Raw genomic sequence first — 23,152 nt, 5'->3', positions numbered from 1 at the left:
AGCATGGACGATAAGACCACTTTTAAATCCAAAGCACAATATGTGCCGGCAGCCTGGAAATCCATGTCTTTTTGGCACCACAAAATAATTGCATTCCGGGCCAGCATATTATGGAGTATAATCCTAAATATCCACTTCCTAGGGGTATCATGTATAGGCAGCGTCATCCTCGTCACATGCCAGTGTCATAGAAGGAGCGGCAGAGGAGAATCTCATGGGTGAGACAATTATGGGCTGTTTTTGACTTTTAAATGCACAAAAGTGGCATGGTATGGTGAATCTGAGGTTTTGAGTGAAGACAGTCTAAAAGGCATTCTCTCTTGATCACCTACTGTGGATTCCGGAAAGTGGGTTTCATGGCCCACCAGCATAAGTCTGAGAGCATTAACCAACATAGGCTGAATTGCATGCTGTCATCGTAAGTGTCTCCATATTGCCAATCTTCAACAAGCATTTGCAATGCAATAGGTCTCACATTTACAGGAGTTTGAGCTATTGGCATTGTAAATGATAACGCCTTTTATTTATGTTTCGGTTTTTAAAACATAAACAAAAGGCATTGTCATTTACAATGCTAATAGCTTAAACTTGCATAAATGCGAGACCTATTGCTTTGCAAATGCTTGTTATAGCTTTGGGGGCCTGGAATTGTCACAGGTTCAACAGAGTGATGATTAGTAGTGTATTGGTGCTGTCACTGTCCCAGCAAGAAACTCTAATAAGAAGATCTTAAAACTGCTGCATAGCACCAGAAATGGATGGGCACTGTGGTATCCGACTGTACCAAACAGGGTTTGATTCATTGCTTAATAGTTTACAATATTTTTCTACATAGCAGCAGTTGAGTACAGCTGTGAGCTTGAAGTAGAAGAAGCTCTTGACTACTTGAGCATATGTGCTGTCTAATAGGCTCGACCTCAAACACACATTCACAAATGAAGCATTGGTAAAGGCAAAAGATCCACAGCCAACACCAGACCAATTGGCTTTGTCAGTGCTTGCTTTACAGCCTTGACATTAGGTTACACAGCTGCCCTGTAGGGTATGAGCTTAAGTCTGCGTAGGTATGCACGTCTGAATTCATAAAATACATTTATGGGTACACTTCTGAAGCCTGGGAGCGCACCCGGCTCCTACTTGTTTATTTGGGAGCTGGCCACACTTAAGTTTAGCTGACCCATTACAGTGCGCAGAACACCTTTATGAAACAGGGACCTGAGCAGTAATAGTCAAAGGAAGCAAACCGGCACAGCACAGATCTGTGCATCTCTTCAATTCTGTTTTGTAAATTACCACTCACAGAAATCTTACGTCACAGCTGTCACAGAATCAAAAGATTTAAGCTTTTTTGGGATTTAAAAGATGCCTTTAAAGATAAGCAAGGTGAACAGTTGATGAAGAGAACTACAGAATGGGAACGGCTCACTTGCTTTTCTTTTGCCAGTGGAAGCCTGAGACTTGAAGTATTTCTGTAACTTGAAAGGGCGTTAGGGGCCTTTTGATATAATCACTTCTTAGCTCCTCTGCTAATGAGAAACACACAATAAACAGTGCTTGCTCCTTGCCCTGCAAGCACCACTACACTTCAGAGTGGAAAGCCAGGTTCAACAGACCCAGAGCACAGTGGGTAAAATGAACTCTTTGACCTTGCCCCTTCACGATCTCCAGCCTGAAATACATTTAATGTTGACTAAAAGCAAAGCTGGGTGCTCAATGGAAATATTTTAAAGCGGCCAGCCCAATTACCTGAAGGGCTTTAATGGACAATTATCAATGCCGCATTAGATATCAGTATTATAAATATATTAAACATGTACCTAAAAGTCACCATGTGTGACTAACTTTGAGTTACAGTGGCAAATTCTCAGTTACTCATCATCTTCACCCCCGGCTTACTGTGTTACTTGAACCATGTCCTAACTCTTTCAGTGAAGGCAACTTAATATGAAAGAGGACTATCGACTACTTCGGAACCACCATAGAAACAGAAATCGGTGCTGCAGCGAGTGGTATGTAACTGAACGCAACAACCCCCATATTGTAATATGCAAATTCAAAGAGTTAACCAAGCTCACAACCTGGGCAGGTGAACAACAGAAGCTAAAAATGCGTGACAATGCATTTTATAGCGGTGATGAGGACCACCACATTAAAATGCATGTATAACGCTTCATGAATGGTTCTTGACAGGGCTGAGCACTTAACCCTTTATAATGCTGTGACAGCAGCGCGTCGTCCTGCTCTCTCTTCAACCACAGACAAACATGTACGCAAGCGATCAGGATTAAATGAATTGAAGTCAAGGAAGCCAACTCTCCTCATGTCTTTGGCACCACTGCGAATGCGGCATCCAAGAGCTGAGCAGCGCGATTGGATGGGAACATCCAGCTTGCAAAAAAGCGTTTGTGTGTGTCTCCTGTAGGAGCAGGCATGGCGCTTCGGGCTCTTAGCAGCACTGGCACACAGTGGAAGAAGGAGGGGCCTGACAGGGGGAGGGAGAGAAAGCAAAAGCGTGCCATGCGCATGTTGTGCTGAAACGGCGGGACCGGTACACTTGCACATCTCCTGACCCCCTTCGGGAGAAAAATCGACGCCCATAGATCTTGCCAAGTGAGCAGCGCATGTGCTGCATTGCTAGGCGAGACCTAAAAAACGGCTAGTATGGCAAAGTAGCAGCTTCTTCCTGACTTTGACCCAGATAAAATTGGAAAACGTCTTCTGCCTCACCATATTCTTCCTCGTCAAGGTATCTCATTGTCAAACTCCTCTGTGTCAAACAGGCATTGAGAAGGATATGGTGAAACTGCTTGGTGACGTTTGCTCTGGCATCATAGGTGTTGGAAGGCCTTTTTTTAGGTCTCGCCTCTCAATGCGCATGCGCATTGAGCGGAGCGAGCCTATAGGGGCTTAAACAGAGGTTTAACTAAACTGGCGATTTGATGCTGTGCCCGTGCGCTTTTCGTGCACAGCATCAAATCGCCAGCCATCTGTTCCCCAGCAGCTCTTCCCGCTCCGCCCCACAAGCTTCCCCCAGCGTGCGCTCTGCCTCAGCCGCACTCCTCCCACACCTTTGAAGTGAAGCTTAGCTTCACTTCAAAGGCCCCTGCTGCTTCACACTATTCACGGCCGCCAGGCGTGTCTCTCCCTCATCGCCGCTCTCCCCGCTCCGCCCCCTGCTGCGGCCATGTCACATTTCTCCTCCCCCCTCCCCACAGCAATGCCCTCCGTCTAGTTTGTTTAATAGCACTGCGCACTCTTAACAATGGCGCCTGCCACACACACACCCCCTCCAGCGCCTTGCTTTTATGCAGCGCTCTGTTTCTTCACTAGACTCCCAGTCCCCCCACCAAGGTCTGTACACCGTTCCACCCTCTTGTGTTGTGTACACAGCGTCTGCTTGCCACTTGTTATTGAGGGGGCATCAGTTTCTTTTAACCCGAAGCTGGTGCAGGCTTGTGGGTGTCCGAATTGTCACCTCGGGCTCAGCAGACGGTCGTGCAGAGCAGCCTGGGGGCATTTAAAACTGTCCACCTTACTAGTTCCAAGCACTGGCGGATTTGTAAAGGGTGGAGCTTACGGGATGACAACACTAGCATGAAAGACCCCTGCTTAAGTTTAGGAACAGACACCCATTAGGGAATAGTAGGCGTTCGGTTTCCCAACAACAGAGATCGGCATTAAAAACAGTAATTCCTTATGGCATGTTTCTTACAAACCTGGCATTTTCAATGTGAACTATTTACAGTTCATAAACACAAAAAAGTAGACGATGAACTATTCCAGCTTGCCCGTATCCCCGATTATTTCGATAAGTGATTTCATTCGAAAACTGCCCATTTTCAGGAGCGATCTGTTCAACTAACAAAACAACGACTTCCTAGATTAATGTGGCAGCAGATTTATTTCTAATTTCCTTAATGTTTAAAGTAACATTTGATGTACATCTTTGAAAGAAATGCGGATAACTTCCAAAATCAGGTTTAACGCATGATGTGTGATGACCGTTTTAATAATAACTTCTCGCCGTAAACCTGATCTGTTCTTGTTCAGTGATGACCATGAGGTTAGTGGCGCTGCGAGCCGGAAAGCAACTGGCTGCTCTGACCGGATTAGTATTAGATCTATTTCAGTGTAGCTGTTTGTATTCAAATGCTGGTGCAAAGAAACCGAGGCTTGAAACAACATTTTTAGAAGAGGCTTTTAGCAAACATTATAGACTTGCAGACTTTACCTTGCATGATAGGAATGATGCCGCATGCGTACTAGATAAAAGGCGTTAGCACACCTATAAACTACACATTTACCCGGTGGCCTAATGGATTAGGCATCGGTCTTCTGAGCTGGGGATTGTGGGTTCGAGTCCCATCTGGGTAGTATGTCTCACATGTTTTGGATCATATAAGGAAGATTTACAATACTGCAAGCCCTTTGGTATTAGCGCTGCTATGCGGAAGAAATAAGGATGAAAGCTAAAGATGAAAGTTATCATCTTTTATTTGGTGTAGATGTTGCGAAACACATTTTGTGGATCTTGCATTTGCATACAATAAAGTAACTTTATTTTTCTAACATGGAATGCCGTGTACGTATATACTAAAGGCCACAACCCCTTCGAGCACTGTTATCTTAACATTTGTGTTTCTCTCTGTCTTATGATGTCTGCCTGGCCACCATTTACTTCGGACCCTCACACACCCTCACCCTCACACCGCCTCTCACCCTCACACACCCTCTCACCCTCACACACCCTCTCACCCTCACACACCCTCACCCTCTCTCACCCTCACACACTCTCTCACCCTCACACCCTAACAGACCCTCACACACACTCACCCTCACACACCCTCACCCCTGTCACCCTCACCCCATCAACCTCACACCCCCTCACCCTCACACCCCCTCACTCTCACACTCACACCCCTCACAACCCCACACCCTCACCCTTACACCCCCTCACCCTCACACCCCCTCACCCTCACACCCCCTCACCTTCACACCCCCTCAAACACCCTCACATCCCCTCACACTCCTCACCATCACAACCCAACACCCTCACCCTCACACACCCTCACCCTCACACCCCCTCACATCCAATCACCCTCTCACCCCTGACCCTCACCTTCACACCCCTCACCCTCAAACACCCTCACACCCCCTCACCCTCATACCCTCACACCCCTTCACCCTCACACCCCTCACCCTCACACCCCCCACCCACCCTCACACACCCTCATTCACCCTCACACCATCACCCTCACACCCCATCACCCTCACAACCCCCTCACCCTCACCACCCTCTCACACTCACACCCCTCTCACCCTCACACCCCCACACACCCTCACCCTCACACACCCTCACACCCTCACACATCCTCACTCACCCTCACACACCCTCACCCTCACACGCCCTCACCCTCGCACGCCCTCACAGCCCCTCTCTCACCTCACTCTCACACTGCCTCACCCTCACAGCGCCTCACCCTCACACCCCCTCACCCACACCCTCACACACCCCCTCACCCTCCCACCCCCTCACACACCCCCTCACCCCTTCTCACCCTCACACACCCTCTCACCCCCTCACCCTCACACCCCCCCTCACCCTCACACCCCCTCACACCCCCTCACCCTCACACACCCTCTCACCCTCACACACCCTCTCACCCTCACACGCCCTCTCACCCTCACACACCCTCACACACACTCACCCCCTCACCCCTTCTCACCCTCACACACCATCTCACCCTCACACACCCTCACACACACTCACCCTCACACACCCTCACCCGTCACCCTCACCCCATCACCCTCACACCCCCTCAACCTCACACCCCATCACCCTCACAGCCCCCTCACCCTCACACCCCCTCACCCTCACAAATGTAAATGTAGATGTAGGTGTACTTATATAGCGCAAACCTGTCACCCAAAGGGCATCCTGGCGCTTGCTTAGGGAACCCGTCCTGGTATTCCCCTGTGAGAAACCCCGGCAGGGTGTCCACAAGGTGAAAGCCAGGCATCCCGCCGCGAGGGGCCGTAGTGGAGATTAAGCAAGCTATTGCCCAGAGTTGCAGAGTGTGACCCCATGATTCGAGTAGGCACCGGAGCGAGAATTGTCGAGTCCGTGGAATTTTGAGCCCGAGACCCGCCGAGGCGGGGAATCGAACCCTGGTCCATGGTCGATCTCAGCTTCCGGGTCTGCCGCCTCTAACCACTGAGCCACGCTTCTCCACAACCCTCCCACCCTCACACCCCTCACCCCCCCCTCACCCCCACACACCCTCACCCTCACACACCCTCACACATCCTCACTCACCCTCACACACCCTCACCCTCACACACCCTTACCCTCACACGCCCTCACCCTCACACACCCACACCCTCACACACCCTCACTCTCCCTCACCAGCTTAGCATAACAAAACAAAGCATAGCATAACAAAACACAGCATAGCATAGCATAACAAAAAAAGCATAGGATAGCAAAACATAGCATAACAAAAGAAAGCATAGGATAGCAAAACATAGCATAGCAAAACACAACAAAGCATAGCATAGCATAACAAAACATAGCATAACATACCAAAACATAGCATAACATACCAAAACATAGCATAACATAACAAAACATAGCATGACAAAACACAACAAAACATAGCATAGCATAACAAAACACAACAAAACATAGCATAGCATAACAAAACAAAGCATAGGATAGCAAAACTTAACATAGCATATCATAACAAAACAAAGCATAGGATAGCAAAACAAAACATAGCATAGCATAACAAAACATAGCATAACAAAACAGAACACAGCATAACAAAACATAGCAAAACACAACAAAACATAGCATAGCTTAACAAAACACAACATAGCAAAACAAAACATATAATAGCATAGCAAAGCATAGCATACCAAACACAACAAAAAATAGCATAGCATAACAAAACATAACATAGCAAAACAAAGCATAGCATAATAAAACACAGCGTAGCATAACATAGGATAGCATAACAAAACACAGCATAGCATAGCATAACAAATCAAAGCATAGGATAGCAAAACATAGCATAACAAAACAAAACATAGGAAAGCAAAACAAAACATAGCATAGCATAATGCATCATTCAGCACCACCACAGCATCACTCAGGGGCACCACAACATCACTATGCGCTACCACAGCATCACTGAACGCCACAGCATCACTCGTTCGCCATCACATCACTCAGCGCCACCACAGCATCAATCTGTGCAACCATTCAACAACAACTGGTTCAAATATGTTCTCTCAATGTTTCAAACTTCATTACAAATGTAACAAAAAAGATGTTAATATTTCACTTCTGTTCTTGGATTTTGCTCACAATAAAATACACTGAACATAATCTTCACAAAAGTTATTTACAAAAGTTTAAGCTATTGCCATTATATATTACAATAACTTTTATTTAAGTATTAATTATTAAAAAAATTAAAAGCCATTGTTATTTGTAATATCAATACATGTACGTCACGTAAATACAACACATATTGCATTACAAATGCTATAGGTGTCACATTTGCGAAAGTTATAACTATTGGCATTGTAAATGACAAAGCTATTAATTTCGCTACTTTCAAAAAGAAAACAAATAAAAAATGTGTAATTTACAATACCAATAGCTCAAACTTTCCTAATGCGAGACCTATAGCATTGCAAATGCTTGTTATAGACTTTTCAGTCTAAGATAGTGTTTTTATTGATGTAGCTTTCATCGATGGAACAGTTGTCAATGAGGTGGTCATCGTTGACGAGGTAGTGGTTGTTGTTAATGAAGTTGTTCTAGACAAATTTGCTTTGGTTGCTTGCTCATCAAAGATGTTGTTCACAAGCCAGGTGTCCATTGTGGCACATTTGAGGACTTTTCCTTTGTGGGGTCTGTGTTGACAGTGTTTCCTTCATCAATTATGTTATCGTCGCTGTTCTTCAAGTATGTTGGTGGCTCAGAAAGCATTTTTGATGTAATTCTTTTAGTCAAGATGATCACCTACGGTGATGGACTTTTATCTCTGGATTTCTTAAGAGTTTTTTAGGAGGTTCTTTGGACATAGATGGTATCTCCTCAGAAGTGGCTTTGGGAGGGTGTCCTTCCACATAATTAAGCCTTTTATAGTTTTTCTTAGATGTTATTGTGTAACCATCAGAATCTTCATTTAAAGATGCCACATTCTTTAGAGTTTGATTTCTGGAGACATGGTAAAAGTCTATCCTCCTTGTCCTTGAAGGTTTTTGTGGAAAATGCACAACAGATCAAGATCGTAGCCTTCTGATGAGGATTAAGGCAATACATGCATTCCTTGTGTTGATTTTCAGAATCATCTTTTTGGGAGGTGTAACAATGTCCTATTAATGCAGATATAAAATCCATAGAAGTGGAATTCATCCCCAAAATAATAATCCAGTTGAGTCAAAAGGTCACTTATCTGAAGACAGAGCAGAGCTCAGAAGACTCCCTTTGCACACAAATCCGAGGTATGGCGGCCTCAGAGTGGAATGGTGTTTTATAGTCTTGCTTCTGACTGGTTGAAGTTTAGGTCTTTTTAATTGATGCAAATAACCTAATAATACAACCATGTTAAAGATTTTCAGGTTATGTTTAATATTGAACTGCTCACTATATATACCATGGGACTCCAAGCTCGACTACGGGGATAATTCAGGCATGTAATTTAATGAAAGTTCCAATACTAGAGATTCTCTCTTCCTGCCTATATGATGGGAAACTACACATCTTTGTCTTTCTTCATGCAGAACAGACCACCAACGGGCAGACCACAGCAGAATAATCAGTTTCATTACCTCCTTATGTAAGACTTACAAATAGGCTTGGTGTTCTTCCCTGACTAATGTGTCACTGACATATACTTGACTTTGTTGGAAAACCAGACCCACATATGGATGACGAGTAGCAACAGGCAATGGTACTCCTCAGTGTTTATTAAAGTAAAAGGTGAAAATGATGTCTCCCTAAATATCAAGCCACTTTGTCCCCAATGAGGTAGAACACCTCCAGCATTTTTTGTCTGGGTAACACAGGTTGCCACCCAGTTGAGAACTCTGACTTCCTCAGAAAGTACTCCATGGATTGGAATAATGGAGATACCTCTATTTCCAGCTGGTGGAAGGGCACTCTGTCTATAAGGTTGAATTTTCCTGACCCCCTAGAACAGGGCTAATATGATCAAGGGGGAACAGGGAATCCGAACAATAGCATATATTTCTTGGCCCTAATGCTAGGCAAGATGCAACTGGAATCTTGCTCTCTAGTGATGACCTGCCATGAGGTATGTCACCCTCTAAAACCACGACTTAGAAAATGGCAATATAGTAGACCTTACATGTACAGGGTCATGTTTCACACTTCAACAACCATACCCATTATCTACCCTTCTTGGAGTTCAGAACAGGGAAATGCAATCCAAACATTCAAGCCGATACCTGAGAGATTTGGCCTGTTCTTTCCTTGATCCCCAGAAGCTTGCCTTGTATTTGCAGTGATCACAGATTAGGTAAGTGAAGTTTACTAGTTTGCTGAGGGCTGCAGTAGTACCTGAAAAGAAAGAGAATGGACTGTGTGTGGTGCCAGATGACAGGTGTGAGACGAGCCCAAAGTACTCGATGTGGGACTGACAATCTAACTAGCACATGTTCATGAGGTCTGTAGAAGTGCCATCTGTTTCTTCTTGGGATAAGCAGCGACTTGGCGATTGGTACATTTACTGGGTTGAAATAACGCATGGGCTGGACTATAGATGAACAAGCTGTCTAGTTATTTTAACTGCGATTATATTTTTTGATCTCATATGAAGGGGATGATGAAGTGTAACTGACAATAAACACAGTTCAGAAGAAGTATAAGTTGTCAATCTATTATCATGATCCGTTTGTGATATTCACGTTTCCAGAAGGAACACGTCTGAGATTAATAATCCCGTGTAACATGGTCCTTTACAGAGTTGCTTGAGCAGAGCTTGACTACCTTAGCCATGCCTCGACCCAGATACAATAAAGATGGTTAAGACAAAAAAAACTCCCATTAAAAACCATTTTATTATGAACATCGCATTTCTTATGTTCAGGCAATGCACAGGAATGTCACTAAATATTCCATTTTAATTCGTCTTTACATATTTTCATTCATAAATAAACTCTGAATTCACATTAAAAAACAAATACAGTTACTAGTTTGTCCTTCTCGAGAGTGTGTGTGCGTAACAGGCATACATAAGTAAAATATACATAATCTTCTCTTCGGTATTGGCTCTAAATAAAGCTGACGCTGCATCACATTTCACAATTATTAACAACTAGTAAGAAGAAACAATGTATTTGTTTCCCAGATTGGCTGGTTGTGGTATCAGATGTCAGACCTGGTACTTGGAGAAGACAAAAAGCTGTGAAAGTTGTATGAAAAGTGAAATGTCTTGCCTCTCTTCTGAACATGCCAGCCAGCCTGCATCTTGAGAAGGGCTAGTAGCTTCATAGTATGTTTGCCGCATTGATGTGGCCATTAGCTTATTATGGCACATTAACCACGGTGATGCGGCAGTTTGTAGGTCATTCCTCCGCTTGGTGAAAGACAACAGTTAAGCATTTTCTACAGCATCTGGACCACTTAGATGATGTGTGTGTCAGGCAACTGCCCCCTCACCCATTATACCTATTTCAAAGCAGCCTATCAAGGTTTGCATTCCACGAAGTGGATGTCTGAAATTGTCCAAACACTTAAGGGCATCTTGTTTTGGGCCTGTTAATTTAAAAGTGAAAAACTGCCCAATAAGAATAGATCTGCAATAATTCCCCACGTTCCTTGTTGCAACTAAAAGGCCACTGTGGAATTACCCAATCAGATTTCTTTCCTCATTTGCATATAGTCGATGTCACCATCGATACGAATCGAGCCACTTGCTGTGGCGTTTATGGTAACCCTCTTCTTGTCTTAAAGCATAAATAATCCCTTGTAGTTCAAGGTTTTCTGGCGTTCGATTTTTCAGTTGAGGCTTATGCATACATGATGCCATTTTCCTGAGGCATTGACATGTCGGTGGTTGTTCACGTGGGCCCATCAATAGGTCAATGGCCTCAGAACTGTGTGACTGAGGGACAGAAGCCTGGTGACTGGTCCCTTTGTGGATTAAACAGTAAACCGATAAGGTAATACTTCCTCATACCCAGAAGGTAGGATGGATGGTTGCTTGTTTTGATTATGAAAAGGCTTCAAAAGTATATGCTGTACCCAACACCAACATTGGAAACTATACTGGGTTTATTCAAGATAAACTGACAGGGAAAACAAGGTTCTGCCTATTTCAAGTAGTCGTATTGTGGCTAAGAATGCCCCCTAGTTAATGAGTGGCAACATGTTTCATACTATTAAGAATTTAGCAGTTTAATGATAAGAGAAACCCCACCCTGAATCCTAATCATTTAGCCTCCAAAGATACGCGGCTCACTGTGCTAATCCATAGCCTAACCATTTTGGTCTGTTTGTAGAAGGTCTGAAACGTACATGTTCCAGAGTTTATTCCAACACCTACATTCTCCTGTCCACCAGGCATGGGGAATTTTGTATCTCTAGGTGTGAAAGCGCTGCCTTGGAGGGGCACCTCAGAGGACTCGGGGAATGATGGTGAATGGTACGATGGGGCTGCTGGCCTCAAGCTCGAGGGCTGTCAAGAAGCACTCGGTGGCAGCACCGTCATTGCCCTGCGCCTGCAGAACCTCCCCGAGGCTGTTCCACACCTCATGCGCTGTTGAGTTGACCTGGACAGCATCTCTCAGGATCTTCTCAGCCAGGCTGTAGCGACCCAGGTGGTGCAATATCAAGCTCTGGAACAAGAAAAACAATAAGAAACTGAATCATATAACAAAAAAAGCAACAAAACATTTGATGGTTTTTTCTGTTTTAAGATCTCACAAGTATATTTAATCAGAAATGAGTGGTAAATCTTCAGATGTTCTTCTATTCTACATGTATTATTACAAAGTCACATCAAAACTCACACTGTTCATCTTCATTACTTAATGCTTGTGTCTTTTATTTATGCAGATCGCCAGCTCTTCATGGACAAGGCACCACAGTAGAAAAGCAATCTACCTTTTAGAGCCACGTGAGCAAGACATGCAGATCATTCTGAGATTGAATTTTAACGCAATTTACTCTTTGGCTACTTTGTGAACAAGAATAGGAAGGATCTGAGCAGCAATTAAGCGCGGGTAAACTATTACCCTTAACATAAAGGGAATAAAAGTTTCTGGTACAATGGCACTTAGAAGGTTGTAATGAATCTTCTTGACAGACCGTTTAAGGCAGCCAGTGCTTAATTTGTACAACGGTAAGTCCAGGGACCTTCTCGGGTAAACACTGCAGCTTGCACTACCCATTGCCCCTGCCAGCGATGCCAATGACAGTACCAACACAACTAAAAACCACCACACTCCTACAAGTGAGACAATGCTAACTATTCTGAGCCATTCAAAAGCATATAGTAACTGTTGTTGTGGTCATCTCAAAATTAGACAAACAGCACTATCATGTGGCAGACTGTCGCAAGAGCCAGTGTCTGAAATAGGAGCCGCTGCCGAGCATTGGAAACCACCAGCTCAAATTAAGCAGTAGTAGATGTAAATACATCACAAGTAAGCAGAGTTTCGATGTGGCACTTCAAGAACAGAAAGAATCTATCTGAGATACTTCAGTACTAAACACTATACAGCTTAGTTTTGGTCATGAAACTCGTTGTAGCCAGCATCTACACCACCTGGTACCTCAGAGTGAGAAGAAACCTTGAATACTTCTCCCAGTGCATTACCTTCTAGGTATTCTTCTCCACACACAAAGGCACATAGCCATCAAAATAAAAACATGATTCATCAGCAATTACTAAGATCAATGAAGTTTAAACTGAATGGTGCCAGACTACTTAAAATCCACAACTGCATCTATTCTCACACTTTTCTACTACACCCATGCTTAGGTACAGCTGCGTGCTCTCTGCAGCACGCTATCAAAAGTCTTTGACACACGTGCATGATACCAATGTACTTTGGTATCACAGTCCTATCACATACTTTCCATTCATCTATCTCCTAGAATGTAATGCTTAAGGGTCCTCACTCACTCTTTTCTGCTTGAATGCATGCCAAGGCACAGTGACAAAACACTGAGAGCACAACTCTGGTCCCCATGAGCAACATCTAGACACTAGCCACATGACATATCAGGAGTATGAAGCACCATGTCATTTTTTTTTTAAATACAATAACATTTACAAATATGTTTTAGGAAAAACTATGTTGAAGAGCCCTCCCCAACCCAAATCACCCAGTTTAAAAGTGTTGGCCAATATTTCTAGATTTAAATATGTCAAGGAAAGACAATGGTCGACGGCGGGCTCCAGTGGCCGCACCTCTTAGCTGTGTTCCCTTCGTAGAGTTTTTAGCCAAATTATTTACAAGTGGTGTGCACTGACTGCTCCTGCATCTGCCGTTGCAAGGTGCAAACTGCCAAGCAGATCAATAGAAATCAAGCAAAAAATGGAGCGGTGCACTACCCTAGTCCTCTGTTCCAAGTAACAACAAGTAGTCAAGGTTCCTTTGGTGAAAAAATATATATCCTTTATTCAATTTTTCATAATGGTGCAAAGAGTCTCAGCCAACGCGTTTCGTTCATCTGAGTGAACTTCGTCAGGGCGTGTGATATGTAAGCGGTATCCCCTGGCAGCAGGTCCCCTCACGTTCTTGTCCCTGCTCTGTCTCTGCACATCCCCCTTATTTATATGCCCCTCACCCCACCTCCCAGACAGTGCCAGATGCTTCTAGAATTCTCAGGGGAACTAGTTCTAACTGGCTCAGGGGGAGGAGTAGAGCACCCTGGGTGCCAGGCTTTCCCTCCAAATGCTGGGTGGCTGGGTACTGAACAACTAGACCGCTAACCTACTGCAGTCAGGTGGCACAACACATAGCCATGGCATCCATTTTAAATACAGCATGTTACCAGGGTACATTTACACAATGGGGGGGGGGGGTTAATTAGTGCACACACCATTGCGTAACATTTTCACATTAAACAGGGCATCTCAAACCACACATGGCCTATACAGTGTTCTTTACCATGGGGGAGACATCCTAAACAGGGAGGCGAAAAGCAAAAAATGTTGGGGAAAAAAGGGCCAAGTCCAACGCAGAGTAAGTGAGGATCGAAATGAGAGGGTTGTTGGCTCACATAGAGGCCTGGAATGGCCGGACCATATTTGGTTCGGTCCCGAGTATATTCATAGAGTCCGACGCCAGCAAGTACATCTGGGGGAATAGGGGGGCGCACTGTGGAGACTCATTTACAGTAGGAAAATGGTCTACAGAAGAACAATCTCTTCACTTTTAATTGCCTCAAACTGATAGTAGGTTCTTTTGCAGTCCAATTATGGACCAAGGAGATGGTCAGTTGTTGTGTCCTGTTAAAAATGGACATCATCTCACCAGTCCGATACATAAATCACTTGGGGAGCACCAGGTCCGAGGACATGGCCAACGACTTTTAAACCTACTGCCTGACCAACAGTGTATCGGTCACAGCAGAGTACCTACCGGGAATATCCAACAAAATAGCAGATTTTTGATCAAGGGACTGGCCAGACATGTGTCCATGGAAGCTGGATCCTCAAGTTTTCCAGGACTTTGAGCGCTCACTAGGACCCCTTTTCGGTTGACTTCTTCGCCTCCTGTTGAACCACCAGGTCAATCAGTGAATTTGTAAAGCGCACTACTTACCCGTGGGGGTCTCAAGGCGCTGAGGGGAGGGGGTGCTGCTACTGCTCGAAGAGCCAGGTCTTGAGGAGTTTCCTGAAAGTGAGCAGGTCCTGGGTCTGCCGCAGTTGGGTGGGGAGGGTGTTCCAGGTCTTAGCGGAGAGGAAGGAGAAGGATCTGCCGCCGGAGGTAGTTCGTTGGATGCACGGGACGGCGGCGAGGCTGGCAGAGCAGAGCTGGCGGGCGGGGTGTAGAAGTTGAGTCTGTTGTTCAGGTAGGCTGGTCCAGTGTTGTGGAGTGCTTTGTGTGCATGGGTGAGGCGCTTGAAGGTGATCCTTTTGTTGACGGGGAGCCAGTGCAGGTCTACTTAGTGGGAGGTGATGTGGCTGCATCGAGGGGTGTTGAGGATCAGGCGGGCGGAGGTGTTCTGGATGCGTTGCAGCCGCTGTAGGTGTTTGGCCCGGATTCCTGCGTAGAGTGCGTTGCTGTAGTCCTGCCTGCTGCTGACGAGGGCTTGTGTCACCGTTCTTTTTGTTTCGGTCGGTATCCATTTGTAGATCATGCGAAGCATGAGGAGGGTGTTGTAGCAGGAGGAGGACACGGCGTTGACCTGTTTTGACATGGAGAGGGAGGAGTCGAGGATGAATCCTAGGTTGCATGTGTGGTCCGTGGGTGTCGGTGCTGTTCCCAGTGTGGACGGCCACCAGGAGTCGTCACAGGCAGAGGGGGTGGGGCTGAGAATGAGGACTTCCATCTTGTCCGAGTTCAGTTTCAGGCGGCTGCTCCTCATCCACTCGGCGACGGCCTTCAATCCCTCGTGGAGGTTGGTTTTGGTGGTGTGCGGGTCCTTGGTGAGGGAGAGGATGAGCTGGGTGTCGTCGGCGTAGGAGATGATGTTCAGGTCGTGCTGGCGTGCCACTTGTGTGAGGGGCGCCATGTAGATGTTGAACAGGGTCGGGATGAGCCCTGTGGTACGCCGCAGATGAGGTCAGTGGCTTTGGATCGGAAGGGTGGGAGGCGGACTCTCTGGGTTCTGCCGGAGAGGAAGGATGTGGTCCAGTCCAGAGCCTTCTCCTGGATTCCGGCTTCTTGGAGGCGTGTTCTCAGTGTGCGGTGGCAGACCGTGTCGAAGGCGGCTGACAGGTCCAGGAGGATGAGGGCTGAAGTTTCGCCGTTGTCTAGTTGGCGCCGGATGTCGTCTGTGGTGGCGATGAGGGCCGTCTCGTTGCTGTAGTTTCGTCCGAATCCAGACTGGGATGGGTCTAGGATGTTGTTGTCCTCGAGGTGGCGGGTCAGCTGTATGTTGGCGATTTTCTCGATGACCTTTGCCGGGAGATGGGCCGCAAGTTCTTGAGGTCCCTGGGGTTCGCCTTGGGCTTCTTGAGGAGGGCGTTGATTTCGGCGTGCTTCTAGCTTTCTGGGAATGTTGCTGTGTCGAAGGAGATGTTCATGATCTTCCGTAGTTGGGGGGCGATGGTTGTGTCTGCTTTGTTGAAAACATGGTGCGGGCAGGGGTCTGACGGGGATCCTGAGTGGATGGAGTTCCAGGTGGCCAGATATTTCAGTTGGAAGCCAGACCCACTAGCAACAGCAACGGATGCTTTCATGTAGGATTGCCTCAGGAGACAGGCTACGTGCTTCCCCTTTTGCGATGATCATGGGGTTCTTTGCACAGATGCAGAGACAGAAGGCAAAGGTGGTTTTGATTACGCCATTCTGAAAATCTCAAGTATAGTTTCCAGTTCTTCTGGAACTTTCTTGGGATGTTTCAAACCCTCTACCCCATGCTTCAGATCTCCTTCGGAATCCTCTGGGTGAGCTTCAGCCATTAAGATGCTCCTAATGGCATGAATGACTACTGGGAGAGATGGAAAGTCCCAGGTCATTCACAAGCAGCTGGAACACTCTTGGCATTAGCACGGGCAGATGGGACAACGAAATGGTACAGATCGGCTTCGTCACAATGAGTAAATCGGTGTGTTCAACACAGTGAGGATCCCATACGGTGTGAAATTGCCCCAGTAATAAAGTGTTTGGCCTCCCTGGCTTTGCAGGGCTTGGCCTACAGGGCAATCAATTTGAACCGCTCTGCCATTTCGGCAAGTAATTTACTGATTGGCGGTTCTCCAGTGTGAGAACATCCGATGGTATGTAAGATCATGAGAGGAATTTGCCTGCCACTACCGCCAGAAACAAGATATTCTACTCCTTGAGATGCCAATGTGGTATTAAACCTCTTACGTTCTTGGCAAAGGAACGAGTATTTGTCAAGAAAGCAACTATCAGCAAAACTTGCGATGCTTCTTTGTCTTATATCTTGCCACAGAGTGTCGGATTTGAGAGCTCTGGATATTGCAGGCAGAGTCTTTACCCTGCAAGGTGTTACATTCCATATCTCCAGAAAAACTAAGTCCAATTCGAAGTTGATATCCTACCCAGCTTTTGACAAATTTCCTAAATTCTGTGTGGTCAGATGGCTTAAGGCATATGGAAATATGAAGGTGGACATCTGCTCCCCTACCCCGACGAGCGGCAATTGTTGATTTCTCTAGTGAAACCTTTCAAAGCAGTGTCTTCCCCCACCATTGCTCGTTGGGTCCGCTGTGTATTGCAAGAAGCGGGCATTATTCTGTCAGAATTTGCAGCTTATTCGGTCAGAGGAGCTATGGCCTCCCAAGCCTTTTCTCTAGGGGAGAGACTAAAGGACATAATACATGCGGCTGACTGGTCTTCGGACTCCATATTTAAACATTTTTACTTCAAACCGGTTGTAGATATGGTGTATAAGGTGGCGGACAAGCTTTGAACGAGCATAACCGCCGCCTACGGTCCTGACATAGAATGAAAAATGTCCTAGCTCTCTTAACAGAAAGCAATTCTAATAAGGACAGGGAGGTGAAGATTATTCCCAGCCAGGTTTCTATTAATTCCATCCCTGCACTGTATGGTTCAAAGGAATTCCCTGTGATGGAACCTTTTTCATGAAATAATTTGTGAGGTACAAGTATGTTGGGATATAATGCTTCATATACAGCGGACACCTGTCTTATGGTATTGTCCTAGTTTGTGCATGGTAAATGTTAGAATTTCTTTTGGCATATCCTAGGTGTCAATTTGAACGTGCTCTTTATTTTTCTGGCAAATTAATGGTGAACCGTCCTAGTACACCACAGTTATGGCCTGTGCATATTTCTTCCATAGGTAATGATTCAGCAAAGGAGAGTAAAAGAACGGTTCTGAGTCTCTTCTGCCGCAATGAAGAAAAAGGAAGTGGTTTAGAGAAGGAGTGCTATTATGGAAGGACATGGGCTATGATTGGTTGAACTTTGTTTGCAGTCCTTTCCCCTGTGTATTCTGGGAAAAGTAATTTATGTTAAAGATGAAGTCTTCTGGAAGTAAATAAATAAGAAAACAAAGCATAATCCTGCCGTCTGTGTCCTTAATAGAATTGGAACCTTCTGTTACGAGGGCTAAGATATTTTTCATTTTCTCTACTTTTCAGAAATGTCCAAATTTCCCGCTTCGCCCATGGTTTTCAAACATATTTCCACCACAAACCAGAAGTAGGTTGAAAGTACAAAAAATTGGAAAAGTGGTCTACCTCTTAGAAAAATACTCACACTATGGTAAACAAAATGGATCTTTTTTTGATTCAACTCAGCTTTATCTTGAAAGATGGAAAGTTGGGGACTTTAGCAATGCAAACCTTTTGTTGATGCCATTCTTAGTGAAAAATACAAACTCTTTCTTGTGCAGTACCTCTTTTCCCTACCAAAAAAAACAAGCATTTACAATGCAACGGTTTCGCCTTTGGAAAAGTTTGAGCTATTGGCATTGTAAATGACAAAATTTGTATTTGTGTTGGTTTTGAAAACAGATAAATAAATGGCATTGTCATTTACATTGCCAATAGCTCTACGTTTTCCAAAGGCGAAACCGTTGCATTGTAAATGCTTGTTTTTGCATGGAGTAGTTTTGCAAACATTGAAAGATATCCAACAAGTCAAATTTTTAAAATTGTAAAACATAGCTGACAAATGGCCAATTCTGGCACTTCACCCAACAGCACATTGAGTGCTGGGGTTTTGAGTCCACGGTGAAATTGTTAAAAGCAAAACTAACCAGCCCCACAAAGCAACATGCTATTGGTGGAAATAACAAATGATGGTACCATATGCCCTAGAGTCTAAGCGCAGAGTTGTGAAATGAAAAAAAATATATAGTTCCTAGCTTTCTGCTTTTTGTCTTGTAGGCAATCATAGACAGGCCAGTGAGCGAGAAGGCCGAGACAGCCTTTCTGATGATGCAAAGGCCAGCATCAGACTGCTTATGGTTTTACATCAACACTCCTCAGAAAACCTACAAAAAGCGGCGTTTACCACAAGAGTGTTAAAAGCAGTAGTTAGACTTATCTAGAGACAGCAGAACGGAAAATTAATGTCCTGTCACCCCTATTCCAAACACATTCTCGGACTAAAAGTGGGTGCGATTTTTATGGTGGGCCTACAATATTACTGTGATGCCCAGCAGACAGTGACGCGGTGTAGCAGCACAGTGCGTGCTGCATGGGCTCACCTGCGAGGGTCGCCAGTGAACAGCCAAACAACTTGCTCTGATGAGCACAAATTTTGACTACAGCAAAACAGCGACGTGACAACCGTCCTTTGATGAATTCTAACCAGCCCCACAAAGCAACATGCTATTGGTGGAAATAACAAATGATGGTACCATATGCCCTAGAGTCTAAGCGCAGAGTTGTGAAATGGAAAATAAAATATAGTTCCTAGCTTTCTGCTTTTTGTCTTGTAGGCAATCATAGACAGGCCAGTGAGCGAGAAGGCCGAGACAGCCTTTCTGATGATGCAAAGGCCAGCATCTGACTGCTTATGGTTTTACATCAACACTCCTCAGAAAACCTACAAAAAGCGGCGTTTACCACAAGAGTGTTAAAAGCAGTAGTTAGACTTATCTAGAGACAGCAGAACGGAAAATTAATGTCCTGTCACCCCTATTCCAAACACATTCTCGGACTAAAAGTGGGTGCGATTTTTATGGTGGGCCTACAATATTACTGTGACGCCCTGCAGACAGTGACGCGGTGTAGCAGCACAGTGCGTGCTGCATGGGCTCACCTGCGAGGGTCGCCAGTGAACAGCCAAACAACTTGCTCTGATGAGCACAAATTTTGACTACAGCAAAACAGCGACGTGACAACCGTCCTTTGATGAATTTATAGTCTAGCAACGTCACTGGTCAAAAAAGAAGTTACGCATTGGAAGATAACGCCAGGCCCTCTTGTCACCCGGGGAGCTGGGCATTAGACGGTGTCCGTCTCCTTTCACATACCTCTGTCACTCTGGTCCTTCCTGCTCCTTAAAAGGGCGTAGACTCGGAGGAAGTAATTTATTGAGCGGCGCGTTCCAGTCAGCCATGTTTGTTTGCCGGCTTAATCTCCCTCCCGCCCTCATCAGCGCTTCCCACCTGAGCTCAGTGGCGGTGGGCTCATTATGTCGTAAGGTTCCGCACCGCTGGGCATTCAATTGGGGCAGCTGATGGCCACTGCTGCGCCACCCCTTGTTTCATCATAAACCCGCCCAAGCGCAGCAGCTGTGTCCCCTTGCTGGGGTTATTGATTGAGACTGGAGGGGTGGCTTAGCTGTCCGCGAGACCAGCTGTACAGCTCATTCAAGCTGTAGTTCCACACGCTTTATCACGACCCGTCTTTCTTATCCTTCCAAATAAGACTGATTGCAATAGGGGACATCAGAAGAAATGTAATACTGCGTGTTGTGTATGGAATGACTCCGTATGGTATACATGCCAACATTTTATACCTGTAAAGTGGAGGAGGTTTTGAGAAAAAAAATCGGGGGACTGTTTTCCCCCCTTTGACTTCTATTGAGCCAGAGTCAACGTTAGACGCGAGGCAGCTACAATGAAGCACTTTTTGGCTGGTAAAATCGGGAGTCTCCCACCTGCATCGGGGATGTTGGGGGTATGTTATAGTTGGTCAAGTAATGAACATCGCGTGCATTCTGTTGGTTGGCACGAGTGAAACAAGTCAGGTCTCGGGCCGTGCTGTGATTGGCTGACGTCACGGGGGTGTCCCGGGCCGGCAGCCAATCACAGCGCGGCCCGGGAAATGACGTCACTGGGGTGTCCCGGGCCTGCAGCCAATCACAGCGCGGCCCGGGACACACGGCAACAAGGGGCGGGGCTTAAAAAAAGACCCAGAAACGCCCCCGAATCGCGTTTTCTCTGGAAAACGTGATTGACGGCCAATCTCTTCCAATGGCTAGCCTCCATTTATGGAGCTAGCCAATGGAAGAAGGGGCGGTTTCAAGTCGCCACTATAGAGCTAACATTAGATTTCGCCCTTGGGCGGAGCAACTGCTACGCAGTTGCAACGCCAGGGCGAAACCTAAAAACCTATATTATGGCTTTTTTCTTGGCCCCCTCCAGGGGAATCCACAACCCCTGGGTACCCTTGGAATCCCCATGTTGTTGGGAAAAAGGATGCAAATTTGGCCTGGATACCTTAAATGGAACTACCTGAAATAGCCAAACAAGCATTTACAATGCAATGGTCTCGGCATTGTTAAAGTTCGAACTATTGGCATTGCTCATGATATTATTTTTATTTATGTTTTTGTTTTTAAAACATATAAATAAATGGCATTGTCATTTACAATGCCAATAGCTTAATCTCTCGCAAATGCGAGACCATTTGCATTTGCACCCACACACAGAGCCACACACACAAAGCACCCACACACACATACAGAACCACCCACACAGAGCCACCCACAGTCATTTACATAGAGCCCCACACACACACACAGAGCCTCCCCCTCAACGTATACAGCCCTAGCGACAGCTACAAATACTGTCTGTGTACATTGTTGTACACAACCTCCGCTATTAGCTTTGTACTGTCCTAGACCGTCTCACATCTCGTACTTGTACCGCTCTGGGGAAGGGACAGTCTCACAACTCTCCTATCTACAGGGCTATCCTCTGTAGCATCCATAGGCAACTCTAGAGACAGTCTCACAACTTTCGGACTAGCCTCTGTCGCGTCCATAGGCAACTCTAGAGACAGTCTCACAACTCTTCTCACTACACGGCTAGACTCTGTAGCATCCATAGGCAACTGTAGAGATAGGCCTACAACTCATCTGTAAGTCCTAGACAGTCTCACATCACATTTATACAGCTCAAGATACAGTGTAACATCGCATATATACATATGCATCTGTAGAGACAAACGTACATGTTATCCATATATTATCTATATACAGACTAGCCCATCTCCCTCACAGCTCCAAAGTACTTCACTTCTCCATAGACCGCATCAGAGTCAGTCCCACAGCTCATCTATACAGCTCTACAGACACTCGCATCTCATCTGCCTGCAGCTCTAAAACCACTCCCACAACTCTTTTGTATAGAGCTCTAGACAGTCTCACATCTCAGTTATAATCGGCTAAAGAGACAATCTCACATCAACTGTAAACAGCACTGGAAACAGTCCAACAATTATTCAATTTAGAGCTCTAGACAGTGACATCTCTGCATAGACAGCGCAAGAGACATGATTGCATATAATCTGTATACATTTCTAGAAACAGTCTCACAAATATTTTACTTTGAGCTCCAGTCCATCTCACATCTCTTCTGTATACATCTCTAGAGGCAGTCACGCAATATTGCATCGACAGCTCTAAACAATAAACAATCTCATCTGCATACAGCTCTAGAAACAGTCGTATTCCATACAGAGCTCTAGACAGTCTGGCATCTCATCTAGAGACAGTTCCTGACAGTCACATCACATCTGTCTACATTGCTAAAAACAGTCATGTAATGTTGCATGCACAGCTCTAAAGAATCATACATCTCATCTGCATACATCTCTAGAAACAGTCTTAGAAGTTTTCCATGCAGAGCTCGAGCCTGGACAGTCTGGCACATCTCATCTATAGACAGCTCCTGAGAGTTGCATCTCATCTGCACAGCTCTAAAGTCACGAATCGCCAGATATGCGTCGCATATCGGGGCTCGTCCTGTCTCAATCTTGACCCTGTTCCTTGCAGGACCAAGAGCCATCCAAAGAGGCCTGTGTAGAACTGGACCGAGCAGGCTCCGGGGTGTGCGGTACTTCGTCTTCCGCGGGGGATCCTAGCTTTGCATCCTGGGGCTTGTAGTTTGCTCCTGACCCTCACACTTGACATGGAGAACGTGTGATCTCTGGGAACGAAAGCGATGAGAGATGGGGAGACTGACGGGGGAGACTGACGAGGGAGAACGGGGAGGAGGGCGAAGGCGGAGAGGATTGATGGACGGGGAGGGGAAGGCGCGA

General features: G+C 45.7%; 1 protein-coding gene and 1 long non-coding RNA gene across 7 annotated transcripts in view; one reads left to right on the top strand and one right to left on the bottom strand.

Annotated features, from left to right (window-relative positions):
* Positions 1-12,306, top strand: part of LOC144781288 (uncharacterized) — a 451,961-nt gene extending 439,655 nt beyond the window's left edge. For all 4 annotated transcript variants that reach the window (XR_013600937.1, XR_013600936.1, XR_013600939.1 and 1 more), the window contains one exon: positions 12,095-12,306. This is a non-coding gene — a long non-coding RNA (uncharacterized LOC144781288). The remainder of the gene's footprint in view (positions 1-12,094) is intronic.
* The window catches only part of TTC7B (tetratricopeptide repeat domain 7B), a 1,395,621-nt gene continuing 1,382,545 nt past the window's right edge, over positions 10,077-23,152 (bottom strand). For all 3 annotated transcript variants that reach the window (XM_078660056.1, XM_078660054.1, XM_078660055.1), the window contains one exon: positions 10,077-11,874. In XM_078660056.1, coding sequence (XP_078516182.1) covers positions 11,653-11,874 — 222 coding nt within the window. In that variant the 3' untranslated portion in view covers positions 10,077-11,652. The remainder of the gene's footprint in view (positions 11,875-23,152) is intronic.

Source organism: Lissotriton helveticus, chromosome 9 (assembly GCF_964261635.1).
Source record: "Lissotriton helveticus chromosome 9, aLisHel1.1, whole genome shotgun sequence".
Classification (NCBI taxonomy): Eukaryota; Metazoa; Chordata; class Amphibia; order Caudata; family Salamandridae; genus Lissotriton; species Lissotriton helveticus.
Note: the sequence above shows the minus strand (reverse complement) of the source record. Positions and strands in the feature narration are given on the sequence as shown.